Here is a 23,090-nt window from a genome sequence, read left to right on the forward strand (position 1 = left end):
TCTTTCTAGCTAAACATTGCTTTTAAATAGTATATACAAGCTTCTACACACACACAAAAGAAAGTACATGTTATGATTCTCTAAACCCTTATTGCTTGTGTTTCATTTTAATCTCCACCAGTTTTACACTTTGTGGATTTCCAGAAGGGTTGAACTACATTAGGTCTCTGGGAAAATATCATTCAACTGAAGCAGCTTATCCAGGATCTGTGCCTTTTTCAGTCCAGAGGATCAAGTGGCCAATTGCCTTGCATATACAGTATGAAGAATATTCATACGAATGTAAGACTGCCCTTTTGGCTGTACCTGCATGGAACCTTTCAAATTAGCACCAAGACAAAAGCAGTAAGAAAGATGTTTTTATAGGAATTAATAAGTGAATGAGTGAAATAACCTGGAGGTGCTTATATTCTACTGAATTATATTAGTTTGCAGCTAAAAATGATTCTGGTTTTCATAAAAGTAGGAGTTCATTAAAGACACATTGTAGTTAACTTTCAAAAAGGAACATTGGGAATCTTTTTTTCAAATAAATGCTGTTTTGCATGCACTTTGCCCTTTACAATACATTGTGTGTGTTTATATAGAACAAAAAAAAAAAAACAAGTGATATCATGTAAGCGCTCCCAAGCTGTCTTCTCATTTAAGCAAAATTAAGATTTTTTTCCTCTAATTGAGGTGCTGTCTTGTTGCCTATCACACCCAGCCGAGTTTCAGAGTTACAGCTCCACGTGACCTCTCCTACGACGGATTCCTGTTTCTCAGGAGGAGGGTAGCGTTGGGTACCAGGCCACACTCCCTCAGAGTCTTTGAGTCGTCACTGTACCTCTGCTGCGGGAAAGAGCTGACGATGTCATAGAGGTGCTGCTCTTCCCCCCTGCAATGGAACACAACAGTTAAATCAGCAACACTTCATAATGAAGTAACTGTAATTGGGTCATTCCATCTGAAATGATCACTAGGGCTGGCACATGCTGCTTCAAGCAAATACATCTCTGGCTCCCTCCTGTGGTCACAGTTTAAGGAGGCTGTGTTATTTTAGTCTATGCAAACAGGAAAGGCAGCAAAATCCTGTGTATGAGTAGATATGACGGTCCTTACCACCGCAGAAAACACTAAAAACAAAGGGTAAAGCTATCTAACAAACTGGGGTGCCAGGATTGACCAAAAATAATCAAGATTCTTATCTAGGTGCTACGAATGAAATACGGTATGACTGCAAACACCATCATAAAAAAAGAGAATTTGTTTTATTTTTATTTGTAGCTATACTGTATGTCCTTAAAGCAACAGGCAGGTTTGGGCCAAGATGCATAGAAGATCACCCTTTGGGCTGTTTCTGTTGAATTGCACTGCTTTACCTGTAAATACTCACCTGTGCTGGTTCAGGTAGGCGCGGAGCTGCCCTATCGTTTCTGAGAAGTGCATCTTCAGAATGAAAGTCTGCTCCCCATCTTCAGATTTCACCCGCAGCGTGGAGACGTCCTTGGCAGTGGCAGGTCTGCTCTTCTCATCCACTTCCAACCTGTAGCTCAGGAGAATCCATACAGTTCAGTCAGAACCTGAACAATATTGCACTATACAGAACAAACACAGGGACAGTAACATATGGGTTTACAACATGTTGGTAATACAGAAGAACTGTGTGTCAGAAGGGACGTACGGTACCTCTCTTTCAATGCCACAAGAGAGGGGGTTTCTATCAGGATCACACTGGGACTCGGAGAGGAAGATGAACCCTGTCCAACCAAGGGGAAAAGAACACAGCATTGGAACAGACACATAACAGCTAATGCAGGAGCTCTACAATGAACCGACTGACAGACCATGGAACTGAATGAGAAAACAGACTGGTAGGAGAATACATAAATACACAGGCTAGCAAAGTGGACACACACAGGCTGCTGTGCCGATAGCGCTGCAACATTTGCAGTATCTAGTCGATAAAATAACTACTGCATTTGCCTGAAGTGGACAGTGAAATTATGCAATGAATATACTGTGCACCGTTTACCAGACTGCCCTCATAAAACAGCCGACTGATTCACTAGCAGCCCACATAGCTGAAGAAGTACAGGTTCATTCATACACTAGCACTAGAATCGGACAGCATTGCCTGAGGGTCTGGAAAACCAGCCTTGGGTTATTTCTTTGAGCATCTGTGACTCAGACAGAGTGCTGTCGTGTTTCACATTCTGCTCTCTTGCTTACCTGGAGGTTTTGCTCGATGGCCCCTCGGATGTCGATCACCTTTCCTTCCTTTATCACAGACTTGGGAAGTTTATTTAAAAACTGACCCACAGACAGCCTGTGACCTGGAAGATAAAAAGCAATGACACCATTTCGTGACTCGCTATTTATTGAAAAATAATATTTTCCTCTCATCTGACATTTTCATTGTCAGTTTATAGCTTTGGTAGGCCAGTATAGCAGTACAAAAGTCAGCGAGGAAAACATTCTTCCAATCGGCTTTTAAAACACTTAATGCGAAAGTTAACTGCCATTGATTGCTACTCAATTGTAAACGTGAGGGAGGACAGCTTTTTGAAATCAACACATCAATGAATGATTTATTGAATACCTGTCGATAAATACTTCTGAAAGGCAGTTCGGAGCGCGAGTTTTTGCACGCCCCTGGTATGAATGTGAATGAAGGTGCGGTCTGTGGTGTGCCTCACCTGGTAGGTGGCTGGTCTCCTGCACAGGTTGTGAAGCTGGGTCTGAAGCTGGCCCGGTTCTGCTGCCCACAGCCTGCCCTGCACCAGGGAACTCACCCCACCGCTGCCTCTCTCGGAAAACCACATCGCGTTTATCAGACAGCTGTGAAACCCAGGAGCACAGCAGAGCCCCACAGTTACAAAAAGAGAGAGGAGGCAGTTCATGAGGCCAAAGCATCTGTAGCACAACTCTAAGACTTGTATTGTTTTCAATGACTTAATATATGTGTACTGTATTATTAAAAGCTCCATATCTTTAATAAGAACACCAAAAATACGCCAGGGGAGACCTGTTTAAAAGTTTCACAGCATGGGACCAAGCCTTTAACAGCAGTCAGTTTCAAGTGGTGTGTGTGGTTGACCGGTCAGTTATATAAGGGTGGCGTGCCAGGGTCTGCTGTTTGTAAGGGGGGGACCCTGGTGCGAGGGGCTGCCGTTTCTATCCACAAAACTCATACCTGACAGGACATACCTGGAAGGGAACCCCATCAGGGAATCTGTTTTGCAGTTCAGTGGGGAAGTACCCATCCATTATATCCTGCATACATTGCTGAAATGAGAAAGCAGAACCTCTTTCATAGTTATTGCATGGTTTTCAAATACAGGCCTATACCAGTTAACATTACTAATGTAAGTGTGAAGTAACTTTGAGATATTTGAATGGGCGTATGTAATGACCTTCTTTAGAAAACTGGATTAAGACTGATAGCTTCAGTTAAACATTTTGGACAGACCTGCAGCAGGAGTGTCCATCTTTAAGCTCAGTTTACTGAAGGGCTGCATCTTCACTCTTCCTGTTACCTGTGTGGTGGGTTCCTCGTAGGAGCGGAACGGACCGTTAAACATCAGGATCCCGTTCTGGAAGAGGGTGAGCGGGATGGGGGCGTGGCGTTCCAGCCTGGCTCCTCCCACAGTGTGCTTGACGTGCGCCTCCCCTTCCCCGGCCAGCACGTTCAGGTCTCTGATGTTCTTCTGGACCAGGTTGAAATCCATGCGGAAATCCTTCACCACTGAGCGCCCTGCAAGGAGGTGGCACGCTAGCTTTCAGATTCTTTCATTCACATTGCCAGTATTCAGTTCATATAGGAGGTTTGGTGGTCCAGTGGTTAAAGAAAAGGGCTTGATACCAGGAGGTTCCGTAAAACCAAAGTGACTCAGCAGCATCAGTTGTGATGCACAGTTCACCCCCTAGTCTAAATGACCAATTAATTATTAGGTACAAAAAATAATTATTTAATAAATCCATTCAAATGTTTTATATGGACATAAACTAGAAAAATATTCTAAGATATATACACAGTCATTTTGATTTACATAAGTAAATATATATAACAGAGAGTCATACATATTCACACATGCTATTGTTCTCCTGTATACATAATTACAGGATACACCATTAGGAGACCTACTGCTACTTCCAAAAAAAGGGTTTCAGGGAAACCCTAAAAATACAGGCAACCATCCCAAAAAAACATTTTGTTCCCAGCACCATTATAAATGTTTAGCATAGTGCTGTAAATCTGAAAATTTTTCTATGCATTTACTACCATACTATATCTGTTTTTGACTATGCTGGCCTATTACTACAAGCATTCCCAAACGTTAACATTAGTTACAGTGACCCACTATTGTACTTTTTTGAAGAACATGACCTATTTTGCACCCGTGACATTATCACCAGTCTAGTATCTACAGTATATGATTCAAAAACATATTTTTTACATAGTTTGATTGAGGGTTAGCAAGGATCTGCTTTCTAAGAATGCTAAACAGACACTGAGATTAATGATATGTTTAGGGGCATGAGCTTTAATAGATAAAACAGCAACAGCAGTTTAACTTTTAGAGAGAAGCAGCTTACCTGGCTGCCACAGGTGCTGGCTGCTGTTATGTGCTTTCTCTCTGCGCTCGTCCTCTTCCTGTGGGTAAACATCACGGCGCTCCCTTTTGTCTCCGATCCAAACCATCCCGTAGTCGTTCAAAAATTGCTGTTAAAAACAGAAACCAGCCGGGTGTGCAGCAGTAGCTTCAAGCTACTTTTTTTTTTTTTTTACTGCAGCCTTTTTAGGAAGTTTGCAATCCTTATGAGATGGTCTTACTGCAATTACTCTGTAAGTGTGCGTTTTTTTTTAACTTTATTTTCTGAGTTTCTGGGTTAAGGTGCTTTGATCTGTTCAAGAGCTGCTGCTAAGAAACCATCATAAAAGGGGGAAAGAATCAAAAAATGAAGAAGAAATCGGCACTCGACTTTCTAGTTTCACAGAGTTAGCCCAGTTCCAGCCTCACCTCCATCTCCCACACCTGGTTCTGTAGCTGAAGACATGTCCTCTCAAGCTCCTCAGTCTTGCTCGGCTCTGTGGACGTCCCTTCTAATGAGAAAAGTTAGTACGTCCCATAGACATTTCCCTCAATCGGGACAGATGAATGTGTTACTTTGCTAATCATCTTGAAAAAGATATTATTAGTAGCTCTTAAATTCGGTCTTTTTCTGTATTGGTGGGGGTTTTTTTTCCTGTAGTCGTTTGCCAACTAGTTTTGCTGTAGGTGCTTTATAACTTTAAGAGAAAAACTAAAAACAAATAAAGAAAAAGGATTGACACTTTTAAATGCAAACTACACCAATATGGAAAAAGACGATACGAACAGTGTTTTTTTTTTTTTTTGTTGAAGATACAACAACTCTTAAAAAACCTTGATTGACTTGTAAAATGTTTACATAACGGACTCAGTATATCCTCAAGTACACGGCCAGATATTGTAATGTACATTACAGAACATAAAGGCATTGCAAGAGGATATAGTGTTCCTCTACTTTATCCTTAATGTTTTGTATTTTGTTCCTCCAAAACACTATCAAAGTCTCCTTACCTTTTGACTTCTGGAGGATCTTTAACTTTTCTTCAAGGACGGCAATCTTTTTATCCTGTTGTATGAAAAAAAAGGATCAATGCCGCAATCTCTTGAGGTTTAAAATCTATTCCTGTCCCTGTTCTCTTGCCTGTTGAATGTGAGACATACTGCCGAAGCAAATGCATGTTGAAGGATTCATTAAAGCAGTTACAGTTTTCAGCTCTGCAACTCTGCAGTTTGTTTATGCTTGGTGTACAGCATGCATGAATGAGCATGCCTGTGTTCTCCTGGGACATCCTTGCAGGCACGGTCCATCTCAAGAGTCCTGGGCTGGTGCGATTCAATCATTTAATAAACACAATACCTTTTGTTTGATGTCCTGGGCTTGGGTTACAGCTCTCTGCTCCAGCTGAGTCAGTTTCTGCATCATGGTAGACATCAGCTCAAAATCATTGGGTGAAGAGCCTGGGGATGTCACAGTGCGATTGCCATTAGAAATACATTTCAAATCCATTACAGCTGTACACAATGCAATGTCCGTGGAACTAAAGTTATTAAACAATGCACTTACCCTTGGTGCTGCTTTTATGGAGTGTGGCCTTTGACCTGGAAGTGGAAGAGCCATCAGAAGCCACAGCAGAAGGTGCGGCCAGCCCTGGACTTAGGATGTCATTCAACAGAGCAACTTCATCATCTTAACAAAATGACGACGAACACAAGTGTGATTTCAGGAACAGAACAGACCGTCAGCCAGCAACAGACTACCACAGTTTCATGAATATCAAAGCATTTATTCAAAACAAAAATAACTCAGGAGTTTAAGGGAATAGGGCCTTATGTTCAATGAACTTCATTAAAAATGAAGGGCCAATTCTGTAGGAGTATGCATGCGATTATATTGTCGGGGTGAAAATAAGACTCCTATTGCATAGCAGTTTCACCCATTCCAGGTTTTTATATGAGCTTGATGAGCCACAGTGTACAGGTAACAAGCTCAGGTGTGTCTTATAGTAAAACGAGGACTGGATCAAACTGTTGTGCAATGGCAGCCTTATTTCTATCCCTGATATTGGTAAGATTTAAAACTCCTTACCTGAGTAGGGGTTCGGTTTAAAGGGGACTTGCTTCCCCCTGAAAAGAAGGAAGAAAAAATGAAATACAGTAATTGAAAATTCAGAGTTTCCTTTCCTTTTAAAGCTCTGAAAAAAAAATTATTTTAAATGTTTGGGTGATCACACCTTTTAAAGAAACATTATTACAAAAAATTCCCTTTTTACTTTTACTGCAGTACAGTTTTTCTTGTTTGTTATCAATTTGCCTTTTCCTCTGTTTTCAGTCTGGGATCTCTATTCTAAATCAAACAGAAACGTTTGATAACCTCTGCCATAGAGTCCACTATAACCTGAGCATCCTTGGAAACATCTGTACCTGTGATTCTGTGATTCTGGCAGTGGAGTCCTTCTGAACTTCCCCAGGGAGGAGAGCGGAGAGCTCATTTTATACTGTCAAATAAAAAAAGCCACAAAAAGGTTTAGTATGATTTATTTCTAAAAAGCTGAAAATATCAGACTGTTTTGTGTTTCCTGTAATGTAGCCAGAACATAACCTGTCTTGCTTTGTGTACATGTTTGTTTTGTGCCTACTGCTGAATCTTCAAGCGTTGTAAACAAACAGGAGAGTCAACGGGTCTGCTCGCCAATCGTAGAAGGGAAATCTACTGTCCTGGGGTAATAATAACTAAACTTGGGCAAAATCTTTCCAACGGTCGCCTCAATATAATTACACTGTATAACACCACCCTATAGTAGATTTTGGCAGGGGATGGGCAACACAAACTTTATAAGATGTCTACAATTACATAGGGTCCATTTACTTGATATAGCAACAGAAATTCCCGAAATTTAAAATACGGACGAACGAAATACAAAAGCCTTTAAAGACACAACAAAGACATTGCATAGCATGGAGTGTCAAGATAAAAACAGCACAGTGAAGCAAGATAACTGATGCTACAAGTCAGCAACGCTGAGTGCAGTATAACGACGTTTCCAGCGTTCACCTCCATCCCAGTCAAAATCCACACAGCTGGATTATAATAATGATTTGTTTGTTAGTGGTGGTCAGTACCTTAATTTATCACGTCAGTTTGTTTTTCTTGATGCTCATCCGAAGCGCATGTTTGTTGTGTACAGTCTGTTGCTGTTGGTTACAACGGAGCTGATTCCGAAAAGGTCGGCCTGGTCAGTTAGCTTTTAATTATTAAACAAACTCGCCACATTATTTATCGAGCGAGCAACAACGAAGCGCGCTGTGGCTGAGCGAAGAACTATTAGTTATGTATAATACACGTATTTATTTATGTAAACTATTTTCATAACCTAGAGACTCCTGTGCGTCAGAAATTCTCAGTTCCCCTCCGAGGCAGCAGGTGTCACTCTTGATAAAAAAATATGACGGTTTGATACCAACAGGAAGACCCGCGCAGCGTGGGAAGTGTGTGTGTTTTTTTTTTTTACCAAAGTTTGACAGATGCAGCAATGTCAATTCTGTTTACAATTGTTGCATTTGAATAATTTGTTTATTTAAAGATAGAAGACATTTACTCTTTCGAGAATGAGTAGCCTGTGGATGGGAAATGTGAGTCTGGATTTGTTTTTCATGAATGGGGAAACGTGTGCAGATACTACGCAGACGTAGTCGTCGCAGTATGTTGGATACAATGTGTGGTTTTGTATATCTGTGCTTGTGATACATAACGTGTGGAAATCTCTGCTGTAACTTAAATTTACTCTGGAAACTAATCTCCCATTATTTTGGGTTGACTGTATTTAGCCGTGATAAGGTTCCGAATCGGTTTCAACTCCTGGTTTTGATATTAATTTAATAAGACAAACCCGAGCTTGTTACCATACCTGTACAGTGTGGCTAATCCCGCTCTTATTAAAGTGTTTACTGTCGTATGTTTACTGGTCTTGTTCCTTTTCCTCTGCAGCTTGAGCCGTACATGGATGAGAAGTTTGTCTCCCGTGCCTTCGCCACCATGGGGGAGCTTGTCAAGGGAGTCCGAATCATTCGAAACAAGATGACTGGGTAGGCAGCTGCTAACTGCAGTACACTGTACCAGTCAAATCAGAGTCTGGGTACCTGTTCTAGAAGTGGCCACACCCTTCCTGGATCTGTTTCTATTACCCAGTTAAATCTCCAACAGCCCAGTGTTAGAATTGTCATTGTTTATGAAGTTTCTGCTGCAGCACTGGTTACAATTAGTTATCTTGTAGTGGCCAAAACTAAAGAGGCTGCTATTAAATAGCACAGGGAGAACAGATCTCAGGAGTGCTTTTTTGTGTGCTATTATAATAATGTTTTTTGAAACAGGTTTTAAAAATCAGATAGCAGTGCTTTGTGAAACTGGTCCTAGAAACGCTGAGCTGGTAATGATTCTGTCATGTTGTTTTCAGGTCAGCAGCGGGTTACTGCTTTGTAGAGCTTGCAGATGAAGCGACGGCAGAACGGTGCCTTCTTAAAATCAATGGGAAACCCCTGCCAGGGGCAACGCCTGTAAGTTAAAGTACCTGACTGCAGTCTAAGACAAAATAATAGTATAGGAGTCAAGCTGTTCATTGTGTAAATCAATGGTCTGGTACTTCCTTTACATTATATATGATGTTATTATACAGGAAGGGGTTAAACCAAATGGTCCTTGAATGATAAATACACATGGATACTATCACTGCTGAATATGTATTGTATTCACTGTAGTAATAGTAGTGGAGTGTTGGCCCACCTGTAAATGTATAATTGTCTTCTTGAGCCACACCTGAAAGCACTACACCCCTCCCCACCCCCCCCACACATGCACATTGGAAGATTTCTTATCTTTATTGGGTTATCTTGCACAACATTTATATTTTCTTTTTTTTTTTCCTTAGCCTAAAAGATTCAAGTTAAACCGGGCCACTTATGGAAAACAGGGTGATAGCAGGTAAAGATGCACATATTAGAATTGAGTGTTTTTTAATTATTTTGTTATTGTTGTATGCAACTAATTACGGTGCATAATAAAGTTAAGCTGGCTAGAATAATCTAAATGCAGTAGTAATTTTAACTCATAACAGGACTGAACCAAGAATCAATCAATCGCTCGATCAATAAAACAATGAAGAATGTGCAACAGGCCAGTGGGAATTCTACCCATGCAAGAAACTAGAGTTCTTAATGCCCTGTGCCCCTCCACCCTTCCAGCCCTGAGTATTCCCTGTTTGTTGGTGATCTGACTCCTGAAGTAGATGATGGGATGCTCTATGAATTTTTCCTGAAGCGATACGTGTCCTGCCGGGGAGCGAAAGTGGTTTTGGACCAGCAGGGCAACTCCAGGTAAAGTGAAACCTGAGCACTCAGAATCCCAGTTCCTGAGATGCATGAAAAGTGCTTATATGTAAATAGTTTTTTTTTATGGAAACATGTTACAAAAATTGTTCATTTGTATGAGTTAACGGACAGATGGTCCAATACACAGCAAGTGAATTCAGCTGTGATTTTGTAACTTTGAACTTGATCACAAGGATTGGAATAACGCTGTTGAAAGTAATAAGTGTAAGGAGTTATAGGACAGCGAATGTCTGTGTATAAGGAAATATCACAAGGAGCAGAAGTGAACTGACTGAGGATAAAAGCAGAGGTGTGTTTTATGTTTACACCATACAGGCTTAGATATGACCCATATACTAACTCTAATCTAACTCAAATCATAACAAACCTTTCTTTAGTCTGTTAACGCTTTTATTCGAAAGAGTAAATGATTAATGAAGGAAAAGTCTGTGTAGTCTCTGAGGTGCGAGACAGACTGTTTTGAATTGCATCTGCATGTTAATGTGCACATTTTTGGGTTCTCCTTTTTCAGAGGCTGCGGTTTTGTGAAGTTTATGGATGAAAATGAACAGAAACGGGTTCTTAAGGAGTGCCAGGGATCACTGGGGCTCGGAGGAAAGCCGTTACGGTTAAGTCTGGCTGTAACTAAAGCGTGAGTTTAATTCCTCTTGAGAAACGAATGGTTAGAAAGTCACTCTCCCTCTGTGTGTTGGTAGGCAGTGGCCCCAAATGATGGGCAGCTGACAGTAAATGGGGATGGCAATTGGGGATAGGTAGGTATAGTACCACACTGCAGATTCAGATATTTGAAGCTGCTTTTGCCAGCTATCAGCATGTGGTCAATGAACGGCTTCCACAGAGTGATGCCAGGCTGTGTAAATATAAAGCTGTAGTGTGCATATTTGCACATGGTTTTTCATCATGGTAAAAACACTGTCGGACAAGTGGATTTCCTCAGCCTTATGATCTCTTACATGTTAGATATGGGAAAAGAACAACAGCTTTTCTCATTCTAAACTGAAAGATTGCATTCCCATGTTAAGACAGACACACTACCTAGAAAATGGAAAACATTACCAACCAATTTACTAGAAATAAACAACTTATTGAACACCTAAGAATCTTTAAATTTCATTTCCAAGTTGTTGCTTTTCAGGTTTTGTAATTTCAATGGATGTTAATGACAGTTTGGAGTAAATTGCTTTGTGGCTGTCCCCCATATACTGCATCAGACACATTTTGCCATTTTACAATGACGAGATAACATGCAGACGTTATGAAAGAACATATGACTGATTTCTAAATGTTTCTGTGCAATTTATTTTTTAAATGTTTTTTTTCAGGAGTAAGCCAGCGCCACCTGTAGCAAGCTATCCCCAAACCTACAACTACAACCAACTGCCATACAACCAGTATTACCAGGAGTACCAGGAGTACCAGGAGTACCAGAATTACTACGCTAACTGGGGCTATGATCAGAACACAGGGAGCTACAGCTACAGCTATCCCCAGTATGGGTACACACAGAGCGCCATGCAGGTAGGCTGATTACTGAACTGCACAGCTTCCATAGACTTTTGTGCCAGTGTTGAATGGCTGGTTTTGCAGTCTTCCATATGCGTAAAGGGCTTTATTTGTAAATATTAGTGTATGTTTTAGCAATGTGCTCATTTTTTTTTTTAAATGCAGGTGATTTATAAATCCGCTCCGTACTGTTTAAGTAAGTAGGTGTGTTCTAGGAGACCAGATCATTCCTGGAGCCCAAATTGATGATGTCACAAAACAGCTAGGGCAGGCACATTACCTGTGCAGTTTCTCAGTAGCAGTTCCCACAGCATTCAGCACTGAGCTCTAAAACAAACATTGCAATCCTGTGTTCTGTACAGTGGACTGATATAAAATCTGATGTCACCCTCCTGACATCATGACAGGAGACAGAACAGTCATCATTGTGATCAAATTAATTTATTATTGGTTCTGTTTTCAGATGTGGATTATGCACTGGGTTTCTTATGCATGAATTACTGTGGTTATTTACCATTGCATGCAGCCGGTGGTTCTTGCAGCGTCTGCATGTCATGTTAGTCACAAGACGGGTACTGTAGTGCAGCTAGTTGCAGGGGACAGGAACACAACCCCTGTTGAATTCTTTGCAAATCCTGAACCTTGGTTGCACGCCTGTAGGTTTAGATGTAATTACTGCAGTTGGAATAATGTGTAATGTGTTTTATTAAGAGGCTTACACGTTTGTTAACTTTTCATGCTGTTTCTTTTGCAGTCCTATGAAGAAGTAGATGATGATGCCCTTGAAGGTTAGTTGTACACAAAGCAGTTTGTTCGCTAATAGATTTACAAACAATCTCATTTTACTCTTGAGAGGGCTGCTAACTTCCCCAGCTGATCCTGTCCTCCTGCATTGCAGATCCAACCCCCCAGATTGATGTTGAAGAAGCCAACCGGCAGTTTATGGAGCAAAGCGAGGAGCTGTATGACGCACTAATGGACTGTCACTGGCAGCCTTTGGACACGGTGTCTTCAGAAATCCCAGCTGCGCTCTAGGGTTTGTGTAATTGGAGGAGTGATGTGCATTAAGCAGACAACCTACAGTCAACAGCAGAGAGGACACACTTTGCTGCTCTGAACATGCTGCGCTTTTAAATGGGTTGAAGAACAATGTTGACTATCGTTTAAAGTCAAGAACTGTCAGCCAAGGGATTCAACTTTTCAATCCCTTCTATGTAATGCTGGTGGGGGGTCGGGGGGATTGTCAAAAAGGACTAATATTAATGTGTCAGTTTTTTGGGGGTTATCCTGGGTAAATTAACAGAATATTTTGGAACTTTTGTGTTTTTATTATATATATGCTGTATATATTATTACCCAGTTATTTTCGTTGTCTGTAAAATATAAATTCACATAGAACCCCAAAACAGCAATGGTATGTGTATAAGGTTTATTTTTTTTTTAAAGAGAGAGAACCCCCCCCCCAAAAAAAAAAAAAAAACCAGAACAAATGTGGTGAAAAAACAGCAGTAGTAAAATAAAGAAAAGAGTTGTGCTTGATGGTCCAGGAGTAGACTAGAGGAAGACTAGGAGAGAGAACAGAGAAAAATGTAATGATCTTGATATTTTATAGCAGTACTTTAAATAAATGAATACAAGGTGTAATCCCATGAACAGATAACGGGGGTGCTGTGTACAGAATAGATTTGATCAGCCTGTTAGCTCTACACACGCAGTCCTGGCTCCTAATCAATATAGCATCTCTGTTTTGAAAGAATGATTCCATGCACCGTTCCCAGGCATGCTGTTGATGTCTACATAACCATTGCCACCCTGCGCTTTCTGCTACCCAAAGCAATCATTTAGCTGTGTGAATGGACTGGGTTCATTAAACGCATTTCAAGGACAACACTTTTTTTTTTTACCATAAAAAAACAATATAAAGAAAAGGTGTGATCTTAACTACAGACTCTCATTAAGCCTATCTTTCATACAATTTGGTTTGGTCTCTTTATCAGGCTTTAGCATTATGTCTACATATCAAGTCTGGGTAATATATTTTGCCACACTTCACAACAGACCAATTTCAATACTGGGAAGAATGAATGAACCAAGGGGTAAAAGTCTGCTAACCTTTGCTCTATAGTACATGTTGTTACCTGTTAGCTTTATTCACATTATTATAAGGGCACAGGAAGACCTATTGTATTAGTGATGCCGTCTAGTATGGTTTGGCAAGAGTTTTGATATACAAATCTTGTAAATAACTTATATAATACTGGTCCCAGTTTAATTGTGTTGAGAAAGTTGTCTTCTAATGGAAGGTTATTGTTAACTTTTGACACATTTCTTGTGCACCACAAGGAAAGTAATTCAGTAAATCTAGCAGTCAATGAACACTTTAAGTGGGTGACCACAATGCGTGCAGCAGAATCAGCTATTCTCAACCGGATGATCATGACAAGATACAGAGAGTTCATCAAGCCAGGAAGGATGAGAAATTTGATCACAAAGAGGAATTGTGTTTCATTCTGTCTCTAATTGCTTCAGTAACAGCAATGTATAAGCTTGCTTCTGCTGTGTCTGCATTGAGATACTGTGATCAAATAAAAGGTGGAAGCTTACTTGGAATGTCTATTATACATGATTAAAAAAACCAAAAACTAGGTTGAGAATTGATTTTAAAGCACTCATTTTTTGAATATAGTGTTATTTACGAATATGTTGGCTTGCAAAGCTCAGCGTGACATCATTCCTACTCTGAGGTTTTTTTATGGTAGTGCAGCCTGGCTGGCCCATGGAAATGATATCAGGGCTGCATCACGGGGTTCTGTGACGTTATATCTGTCGATTTGGAAACTGGGAAACAAAATCCTGACACACAGAAAAGGAGCCGCAGAAACAGGTAAGACATTTACATTAAAGCCATTGCTATATTAGCCACGTATAATTATAACATTTTACGATTTAGCAGTGACACAACCGTCTGACACCATGTTTATCTTGATCTGCACGTCCCAGTTATTAATTAGGAAACTCCTGGCTGTAGTGTGGATATCAGCGGTACATTAACGTCATGTGAATTGTCTCAAGAAGTCCACATCAAAGCATAACCTAGAAAGGAGGTTTACATCGCTGTTCTTGAATTTAAACAAATATATTACAAATTAACACTTTTGCATTAGGGGTAAGGCTTCCTAAAATAATGTATTTTGTTTATAAATGAGTTATAATTTACGTAGATGCTGTGGTCCTGTTGTAATTAGGCAACATTAGCGAAATATCGCTCGGTTGTATTCATGTTTTTAATCTGTGCTTGTGTTGCTGTAGTACGCACTGTGTGTTTATTTTAAGGCCCAGGGTGGAGCGTTTCTGCTGCCAAATACTGCGTCTGCATTGAATGTATGGGGCAGCGGTAAGTGCGCAAGCGCGCTGTGAGGGTCGGGCTAGCTTCCTGCTAAATTGTGGTTCCCCAAACCGATGTAAACAAACGAGCAGCGAGACTGCTGATTATTGAAACAACCGCTTTGTGATAAAAACGAGTACCAGTATGAAAGAAAATATAAAAAATGACTTGGGAATGTCATCAAATATTGTCATTTTGGGTAATTATCAGAAAGTCTTACCACCAGAATTAATCATGGTTAACAGTAGTTAAATATTAACACATTGCTTTCACTAATCTTTGCTAATCAGAGTGTCCAAGTTCAAATCAAAGTCAGTTCAAATACACAGCACTTAGAAGCAGGTCCATTAATACTGATTTTACTTTTGAATCCTACCAAGGTCACAACTGGAGCTGCACATAAAAACAAATACACATCAAGCATACTGTTTACATTCGTGTTTAAGGAGGAGGTGGAGGACAGATTTCATTACTCTAAACAATCGTTAAAGTAATTGTAGTTGACAAAATAATTACATAAATTGTTTCCATTTTTTTTTTTATTTCCATTAGCTACATACAAATGTGCAGTTTTGAAAGAAACACATGTTATAGCACTCGTGTATATCCATTTCAGAACATCATTCATAGGTTATATCTGGGTCATTTCACCTGGGAAAGCAGCTGATTGGTTATTGATAGGAAAGAACCCACAGAGTGGGGACAATTTCACACTGCGGGTGAAATGACCCAGGAAGTACAAGACAGCCAAAAAGCATGACTTTTCTTTAACTTAGTGTAATACCAGATACAATGTTGTGGTCCTCTGGGACACCCTTGAAAACAAGATATTCCATCTGAAGGATCTATCCTGGACTGAAAAATGTAAATAATTACATATAAACTAGCAATACAGTCCTGTTCGGTTGTGCTGTTTCTTGGTAGTTATAATGTTACATTGTTTATTTCCTTTCAGAAATATAATGGGGGGTGGGTGGGGATATGTCACACTTTTACATAAAATTTGGAGATCGCTTTTCCAGTTCTGATGAAACTTGGTATCAATATTATTTAGCATAAGTTATTGCGAGTATAGGATTCTGGGGTGGGATATATAGAAGTGTCTCTATGTCACACTTACATTTCTGCATACAGCTGCAAAAACCTTTTATTAAATTGTGATGTATCTCATGGTCATCGACTTTTTCTACACATTCATTTCGTCCTGTTGTTTTGAATTGACAGCCGTAGCGGGAGATGTATGGTACTGACCTACTGCTGACCCTTACTAAATACAATAAAACACAGTGGAATCAGGCTTTGGAACCAGGAGAGGGTTTCTGATTGGTTCTTCTGTTGCAGGTGTTGCAGAGAAGCTGGTGATTGGTGAAGTGCTTTCTTCGTTTTCCTGCTCCTCCTCCTCCTTCTCTGTTGGAGGGTCCCAGGCCTTGCAGTGCCACCATGTCGTACGGGAACGCAGACAGCTATCGCTCCCAGCCCCGGGACTTCAATGCTCTCATCCAGATATGCAGCGCCAACATCCAGAAAGTCACGCACAACAGTGAGTGCAATTTCAGTCACTTTAACCGTGGACATTCCTTACAATAAAACACACTCAAAACTTGTAGAATCGCTTAAGTGGAAAGTCTTGATGCTTAAAAAGAGCTCTATACCTTATAAACCCCCCAAATTCCGTTTGTTTGAAAATCTTTTAGGGTTATAAAAACTCTCGGAAGATGCATTAGTGAGACTGGCCGGTCTTTCCAATTGAAATAGAAACTTGAGGTAATTCCTTATATATTGTCTTCCTACAGATGAAGGCTCCTGTTTACTGGAATACAGGTTATAATGTTTCAATTGCTGTGTGGATTCTCACCAGCCTGCAGGGTCACCTTGGAAACCTATCTGAGTGTGCAATCAAAATAAGTAAATAAATAAGAATAAAAGAGAGATCTGAGCAGGTGACAACAGGTTCTAGTTTCTAGTTGTGACCTGAAGAACTGCAACCTGGTATTTGAGATTGCTTTGAACAAACACTTCAACACAGAATTGAACAATACAGAATGTGGTTGCATCTGTTAACAGTCTCTATGGTTGTAACTGAAAATAACACAACAGCTTCACTTAACATTGATTTGTATTGTTAAATATTGATTGTGGTTTTCAGAACTTGGTCTGAATGCTCTGGGGTAGGGGAAACATTGCAGAGGATTAGCTTGGAGCCAGAGGGAAGATTGCACTGACCGCTCCCTCATTGACTTTCTGACCAGGCCCAATATTGTTATTATTATTATTATTTATTTCTTAGCAGACGCCCTTATCCAGGGCGACTTACAATTGTTACAAGATATCACATTATACATTATTTCACATTATACAGATCTCACATTATTTTACATACAATTACCCATTTATACAGTTGGGTTTTTACTGGAGCAATCTAGGTAAAGTACCTTGCTCAAGGGTACAACAGCAGTGTCCCCCACTGGGGATTGAACCCACAACCCTCCGGTCAAGAGTCCAGAGCCCTAACCACTACTCCACACTGCTGCTTATCAGAGATCAGATAGCTCTCCATTGCTCAGAGACCCATGACACATTACATCTCCAGCAGTTCTACATCAGAACTATAATCCACGACTTGGGTTTGATAGTTAACAGGCATATACCATGCTGGTTAGATATAGACATACACAGACAGCATGGTGCAGCAGGGCTGTGAGCTGTCTGCAAGTGTTTTAACTGGTCTTTGGCATGCATTTAAATGTGCATGTCGTTCATTTGGTTGTGCATGCATTGTGTGACTGAATGATGATTGCTTTGGATTGTAACCTGAGCTGCCGTCCCCAGGACCCGCCTGCAAAACAAGCTGCTTTGTCACCTTAATGAGGTTATTACTGGTGTCTGAAGTTTGATGTAAATTTAATATATGTTTTTTCTTTAATCAACAGCTGCTCAGATCAAGAGCATGGTGAGCCAGCTGGGAACGAAGCAGGATAACAGTGATCTGCAGGACAGGCTGTGAGTATGAGCCTGTAGGGAATAGATACCCAGAGGTTCTTCAGAGTATCACAACCACGCCTTCATTTCATGCATGTACATTTTGTTCCAAGTAGTTATTCAGACTTCTAGACATAATACATAGGCCATGGTACCTAATCAGATGCTGTGGATTATAATCAGTGCATTGAGGAAATGTTGTTATTAAAAATCAGGAAGATGTACTCTTTACATAAGCCTTTAAATACAAGTGAAAATGTGCATGTGCTAGTAATGTAATCTATACGTAATGTTCCAAGAAGGGCACCAGGGTGATTAACTGATCATTGATGTTTAAGTGAGGCTTGCAAAATAAAAGCCGTGGAGATCAAGAACGCTGGTGTAGATATTCAGAACATTGCATTGTTTTGTCATCTAATCCATGGTCACCTACTTCTGCATGATGTAGGCTTTGTTTTAAATTTAGAAAAAAATAGGGGAAAACTAAAATAGAGGAAGTGGGTGCAAACATTTGACTTCTTCAAAATGTTTTCTGAGGAAGAACTCTGGCTTTTGCGTTCTCAGACATCAGCTGCAGCACTACACAAACCAGCTGGCCAAGGAGACCAACAGACACCTGAAGGAGCTGGGCTCCCTGCCGCTGCCCCTGTCCCCTTCAGAGCAGGTTAGTGTGGAGCCTCACCGGGTCAATGTGGACCCCATTCTGGGGAGCTGGTCCCTCCACTGACTGGTTGGAGATGCATATTGAAAATCACATGTGATGGTAACAGGGTTCCAGTGTAGCTGTGATGTGCATGAGCTCTGTAACTCATGCCCCACATGGAGTCCTGAAGCTTGCATATTAATAAACATGGCCAACCAGGGTAAGCTATGGTAAATGCATAGTGTAGCCATGGGCAAAAGTGCAGAAATACAGTGGCAAACTTTTGTAAGGGTGAAAATGTCCTTGAAAGGTTTGAAGAATCGGTTGTGTTTGCATGACATGGTGCCAATGTGCTCCCCTGTGTGTTTAACTCCCCTGTAGAGGCTGCAGAAAATGCAGAAAGAGCGTCTCATGAATGAGTTCTCCGCGGCGCTCAATAACTTCCAGGCGGTCCAGCGAAGAGCGGCGGAGAAGGGGAAGGAGACGGTGGCCAGAGCCAGGGCAGGGTCCCGCCTCTCGGTGAGGGAAGAGACCACTGTCTCCACTTTGTTTTCATATAGTTTGTGTTACACAGCTCAGTGACGTAAATACATTTAAATGCTCAACCATAGCTTCAATATAAGGTTAGGGTTATATTTTTAATAAACCGTTTTGCATTTAACAAGATACCAAACGTACCTCATAAAGCCATATATGTCACGCAAAAATAAAAGATAACAGACAAGCATATAGCTAAAGGCATTGAGGAGAATAATATAAACATGATCACAAGTACAGTGGTGAACAAAATGTACTGAAATAAATCATTTAGGTAAAACGACTGCATTTTCTTCCTTTCTTTCCTTTTCTCCTACAGACAGGTGAATTACACAAAGATGAGCCGCTTGTGTCATTTGAAAGGTACGTTGGGACTGGGTTTAGTTGAAAGCAATATTCCTAATGAGTTGGTTACCCTGTCTGGCTTCATCACAGTCGTGTTCATCTACATTTATTAGCTTGTGAAAGCATTAGCAAGTCAGTGAGCTAAATAAAGGTCTGTTATGATCAATGTGGTGTTGTGGTTTGTATATTGACAGTAGCCCTCTCTCCCTGCAGTAACGATGACTGGGCACAGACTCAGGCGCAGGAAGAGGAGGTTGCCATCACTGAGGAGGACTTGGAGCTCATCAAAGAGAGGGAGACTGCTATCCGACAGCTGGAGGTACAGGGCTCTACAGGCTGCCTTTCTGAGCTGGGTCTTTCCCACATACCTAACTAAACGCCAAAGGGAACCCCCACTATTACTATTCCAATGCAGTATTTGAGCTTCAAATGAAGACGTTTGTTACTGCCCCCTTACCTTTTTAAGATGTTGGCTATCGTTCTGAGTGGTTCTCATTGCATTTATTGTTCTTATGTATAGTTGCCTGCAATAGACATACATAAGCTTAGATCAGCCAAAGGGCCAACACAATCGAGTGATCAAGCGTCTTTTCAATATTGCTGGCAACAAACAACTGTGCACTAGATGGCGCTGGCTCTTGTATAAAGACACTGGCTGGTCTAGCCTTGGCTGACCTTCAGTGGTCAATGGTAGGAATCTAGACCAGAAGAGCAGCTGCTGAACATGGATAAAAATATCAGAAAGTTAAAAAAAAAAAAAAAAAAAAACAACCTTGACAGGGTTCACTCGGATATGCTGTTGTGTACATAACACCCCATACTGACCTCAAACTTGATTCCCTTTTCTCCTTGTTTGTTTGCAGTCTGATATATTGGATGTGAACCAGATTTTTAAAGATTTAGCCGTGATGATTCATGACCAAGGAGATATGATCGGTACGTTTTTTCACTCTCTCAAGTTCTTTGAGGGTCATTGCTATTGAATTTATTATTAGATAGTGTTTCTAAGAAACATGTCGGTTGTATAATTTTAAATAACGACTGGTAGTGGCACTATTGTTTCACATGACCCAGTGAACAAGAGGCCTCGCTGTATAAAGGAAGTCTCTGAGGATCTGGTTATGTTAACGCTGTGTGTGTGCACTGTGTGTTGCTCCACAGACAGTATTGAAGCGAATGTGGAGAGCGCAGAGGTGCACGTGGAGAGGGGAGCGGAACAGTTACAGCGGGCATCGTACTATCAGGTAGGAGTCTCTGTGCTGTGCCCTCAGTCAGACTGGCATTTACACAGCAATGCAATTCACATGTCTGTACAGATGTCAGGACTGCCCAGTCCCTGACCACATTCTGGCGCCTCCTCAAGACTCACCTCTTCAGAAAGCACCTGTAGAACTCCTCTGTTCTTCCCCTGGGACACTTATCACCCTTCCTTAAATGTGCTTTACTTGCTCTTATCTGCCCCCTATTTTACTGCATTTAATCCTGTACTTCAGAGTACTGTAATCTGCCAAGTGTTTAATCTGTAGTATTTTTTGTATTTAATCATATCCTGATGTAACTATCACTGACACTGTTATCTGCTGTATTATTGAATTGTATTTTGTCACACTTGTACTTGCTTGAACCAAAGTCATTGTATTTATCTTGCTCTTAATTATATTATTACTTGTACTGTGATACTTGAATTGTATTTGCTTACGATTGTAAATTGCCCTGGATAAGGGCGTCTGCTAAGAAATAAATAATAATAATAATAATAATAATAATAATAATAATAATGAAGGTTGGCAACAGCTGTTTTACAGCCTGCTGTAATTTAAACTAAAAAGGTTATATGCTTGACCTACTGGGATTCAGTGATAATAAATATGTTGCAATAGCTTACTGGGTAGATTGGTGGGCTAGCAAGGGACAAGCCTCTTTCAAAAGGTCTTTCTGACTCCCAGCATTTGAGGTACAAGCAATCCATTCCACATATCAGCCAGAAACTTCATCTGTTGAGTTTCTGAAGCGTATCCCCTTTCTATCTTTCAGCAAAAGTCTCGTAAGAAGATCTGCATTCTGGCTATGGTCCTGTCCTTGGTCTGCGTGGTTCTGGGCTTAATCATCTGGCTAGCCACGAAATGAGCACCCCACAGTTTCATTGTCCTTGATCCTGGTTTTACCGGGGGGAGGAAGTTCCGTGCTGCACTGGCAGGGAATGGACTTGACATTCTCAAAGAGAGATGGTGCACGCTTCCACTGGAGTTCCCTTAGCAACATAGTTAGAGATTTCTGTCGAGACATATATGGAAACAGTATTTATAAGTTAATGAACAAATATATTTGTGTAATTGTATAACTTTACCCCCCCCTTCTGTTTCCGATTACTGTACTATTTACTGCAATAACACTAACATGTACTTGCTGTGTGTTTTGAAGAAAGTTTACTGTATATAAGCTATAATTTTATCCACGACTGCATTAATTCAAATTTTAGTAGATCTTCACAATTGCCAGGTTTAGGTTCAAACTCCTGGAAGAATGGCATGTGTTGGAGTGCAAAAGACAAATTGGTTAATGTTTAGAGGTAATAACGAAGGCTGTAAAAACCACAACTCCTCTATCTTTGGACTGGACTTTAATTTTCCGGATTTTGTCACTTGTCCTGCTACCACACTATAAGTTTGAGGAGTTTCTTTTGTATTTAGGTTTACTTCCTGTGAGGCAGGGGTTAGAACAGGAAGTTAAGTCATAGTGTTGTGTTAGGATAAAATGAAGTCTGAAAACTTAACTACAGTACAAAAAACGATTTAGACTTGTGAGGATGATGTATTGCCAATGAGACATAAGAAGAAAAAAAAAGTCTAGCCTTGATTTATTTGAGCCAGATAGCTGCTAAGCTTGATATACTTTCACTTTGCTTGTGCTTTGCAGTTAACAAAAGTGTATGGGTTGTAAATCTGTTTTTAACTGGCTTGTCTTATCCGACTTAAACTGTTAGATTGCTTTGCTTTGTTTGTTTGCTTATTGTTATGTTTTGCATCAACCAGCAACAACAAAAAATTACCAGGAACTAACCGATTTCTGAAGCTTAAGTACTCCATTCACGGAAGCAAAGAGGACTGTTTTTGAAGGTGGCACAAACTCCTAATGTATTCTTGGCATTCTGATCTTTTTTTTATTCCGGTATGATATTAGAAGAGTAAAGTGATATAAATGTCTAACAGGCGCCTTCTCTCCTTGTATCTTTCTCTCCACCCTGTATGTGTATGCAAGCCCTCCTATCATGAACAGTCATTCATTCTTATGAACTGGGGTTGGTACATGTCACAGTATGCACTCTCAGCATGTTTACAGTATCTCATTGTCACCACAAGTCAACCTTACCATCCTCTTTCCTTCTGAACTGAAATGATCTTAATTTTTAATACTTCAAGGTGTAGGCTGATATATGGTTGACAAATATTTTTCGATTTTCAAGAAGGTTGTTATATTATAATTTCATGCTGAAAATACCAGCTCTGTTGAATGTCTCTTGAAAACTTTGTAATGATCAGTGGTATCAACACCATTGACAGAATGACAAGTTGGCTTCAGAAAGGTATGCTGGCAGCTTAACAAACTGGACAGCCAAGAGGGTCAGTTTGCTAATTAAATTAGTCCGTAGAAGGGGGCATTTACAGAAGAATTCAGTCACCCGCAATCCATATTCGAGAATAAAACTGAACGTGATTGTAGGCTGCAGTTTAAATTCCTAGGG

At 40.4% G+C, this 23,090-nt stretch overlaps 3 protein-coding genes across 5 annotated transcripts; 2 read left to right on the plus strand and 1 right to left on the minus strand.

Annotated features, from left to right (window-relative positions):
• Positions 1–346: 346 nt before the first annotated feature.
• LOC117414229 (UBX domain-containing protein 11-like) lies at positions 347–8,566 on the minus strand. 2 transcript variants are annotated; one of them, XM_059000508.1, is made up of 15 exons: positions 8,480–8,566; positions 6,996–7,069; positions 6,661–6,698; positions 6,139–6,261; positions 5,932–6,032; positions 5,586–5,640; positions 5,004–5,086; positions 4,579–4,705; positions 3,519–3,736; positions 3,190–3,267; positions 2,679–2,820; positions 2,212–2,315; positions 1,669–1,739; positions 1,376–1,525; positions 347–877 (listed from the first exon to the last, which is right to left on the minus strand). In XM_059000508.1, exons 2-15 carry the CDS (start codon positions 7,061–7,063, stop codon positions 742–744), a joined length of 1,494 nt encoding a protein of 497 aa, XP_058856491.1. In that variant the 5' UTR covers positions 7,064–7,069; positions 8,480–8,566; the 3' UTR covers positions 347–741. The 2 variants fall into 2 exon arrangements, with proteins under 2 accessions (XP_058856491.1, XP_033879933.1); XM_034024042.3 differs by lacking the exon at positions 8,480–8,566 and adding an exon at positions 7,695–7,977.
• Positions 7,651–14,101, plus strand: LOC117413846 (tRNA selenocysteine 1-associated protein 1-like). 2 transcript variants are annotated; one of them, XM_059000510.1, is made up of 9 exons: positions 7,651–7,686; positions 8,560–8,657; positions 9,026–9,125; positions 9,497–9,549; positions 9,810–9,941; positions 10,468–10,587; positions 11,279–11,474; positions 12,214–12,247; positions 12,358–14,101. In XM_059000510.1, the coding sequence occupies exons 1-9, from the start codon at positions 7,666–7,668 to the stop codon at positions 12,492–12,494; spliced, it is 891 nt and encodes a 296-aa protein (XP_058856493.1). In that variant the 5' UTR covers positions 7,651–7,665; the 3' UTR covers positions 12,495–14,101. The 2 variants fall into 2 exon arrangements, with proteins under 2 accessions (XP_058856493.1, XP_033879098.1); XM_034023207.3 differs by lacking the exon at positions 7,651–7,686 and adding an exon at positions 8,022–8,204.
• A 112-nt stretch (positions 14,102–14,213) lies between these two features.
• On the plus strand, positions 14,214–22,558 carry LOC117413755 (syntaxin-12-like). The gene is made up of 10 exons (XM_034023061.3): positions 14,214–14,343; positions 16,186–16,384; positions 17,775–17,844; positions 18,388–18,487; positions 18,848–18,985; positions 19,323–19,366; positions 19,562–19,667; positions 20,212–20,284; positions 20,510–20,592; positions 21,383–22,558. The coding sequence occupies exons 2-10, from the start codon at positions 16,285–16,287 to the stop codon at positions 21,473–21,475; spliced, it is 807 nt and encodes a 268-aa protein (XP_033878952.2). The 5' UTR covers positions 14,214–14,343; positions 16,186–16,284; the 3' UTR covers positions 21,476–22,558.
• The last annotated feature ends 532 nt before the right edge of the window (positions 22,559–23,090 follow it).

This window comes from Acipenser ruthenus, chromosome 25 (assembly GCF_902713425.1).
Source record: "Acipenser ruthenus chromosome 25, fAciRut3.2 maternal haplotype, whole genome shotgun sequence".
Classification (NCBI taxonomy): domain Eukaryota; kingdom Metazoa; phylum Chordata; class Actinopteri; order Acipenseriformes; family Acipenseridae; genus Acipenser; species Acipenser ruthenus.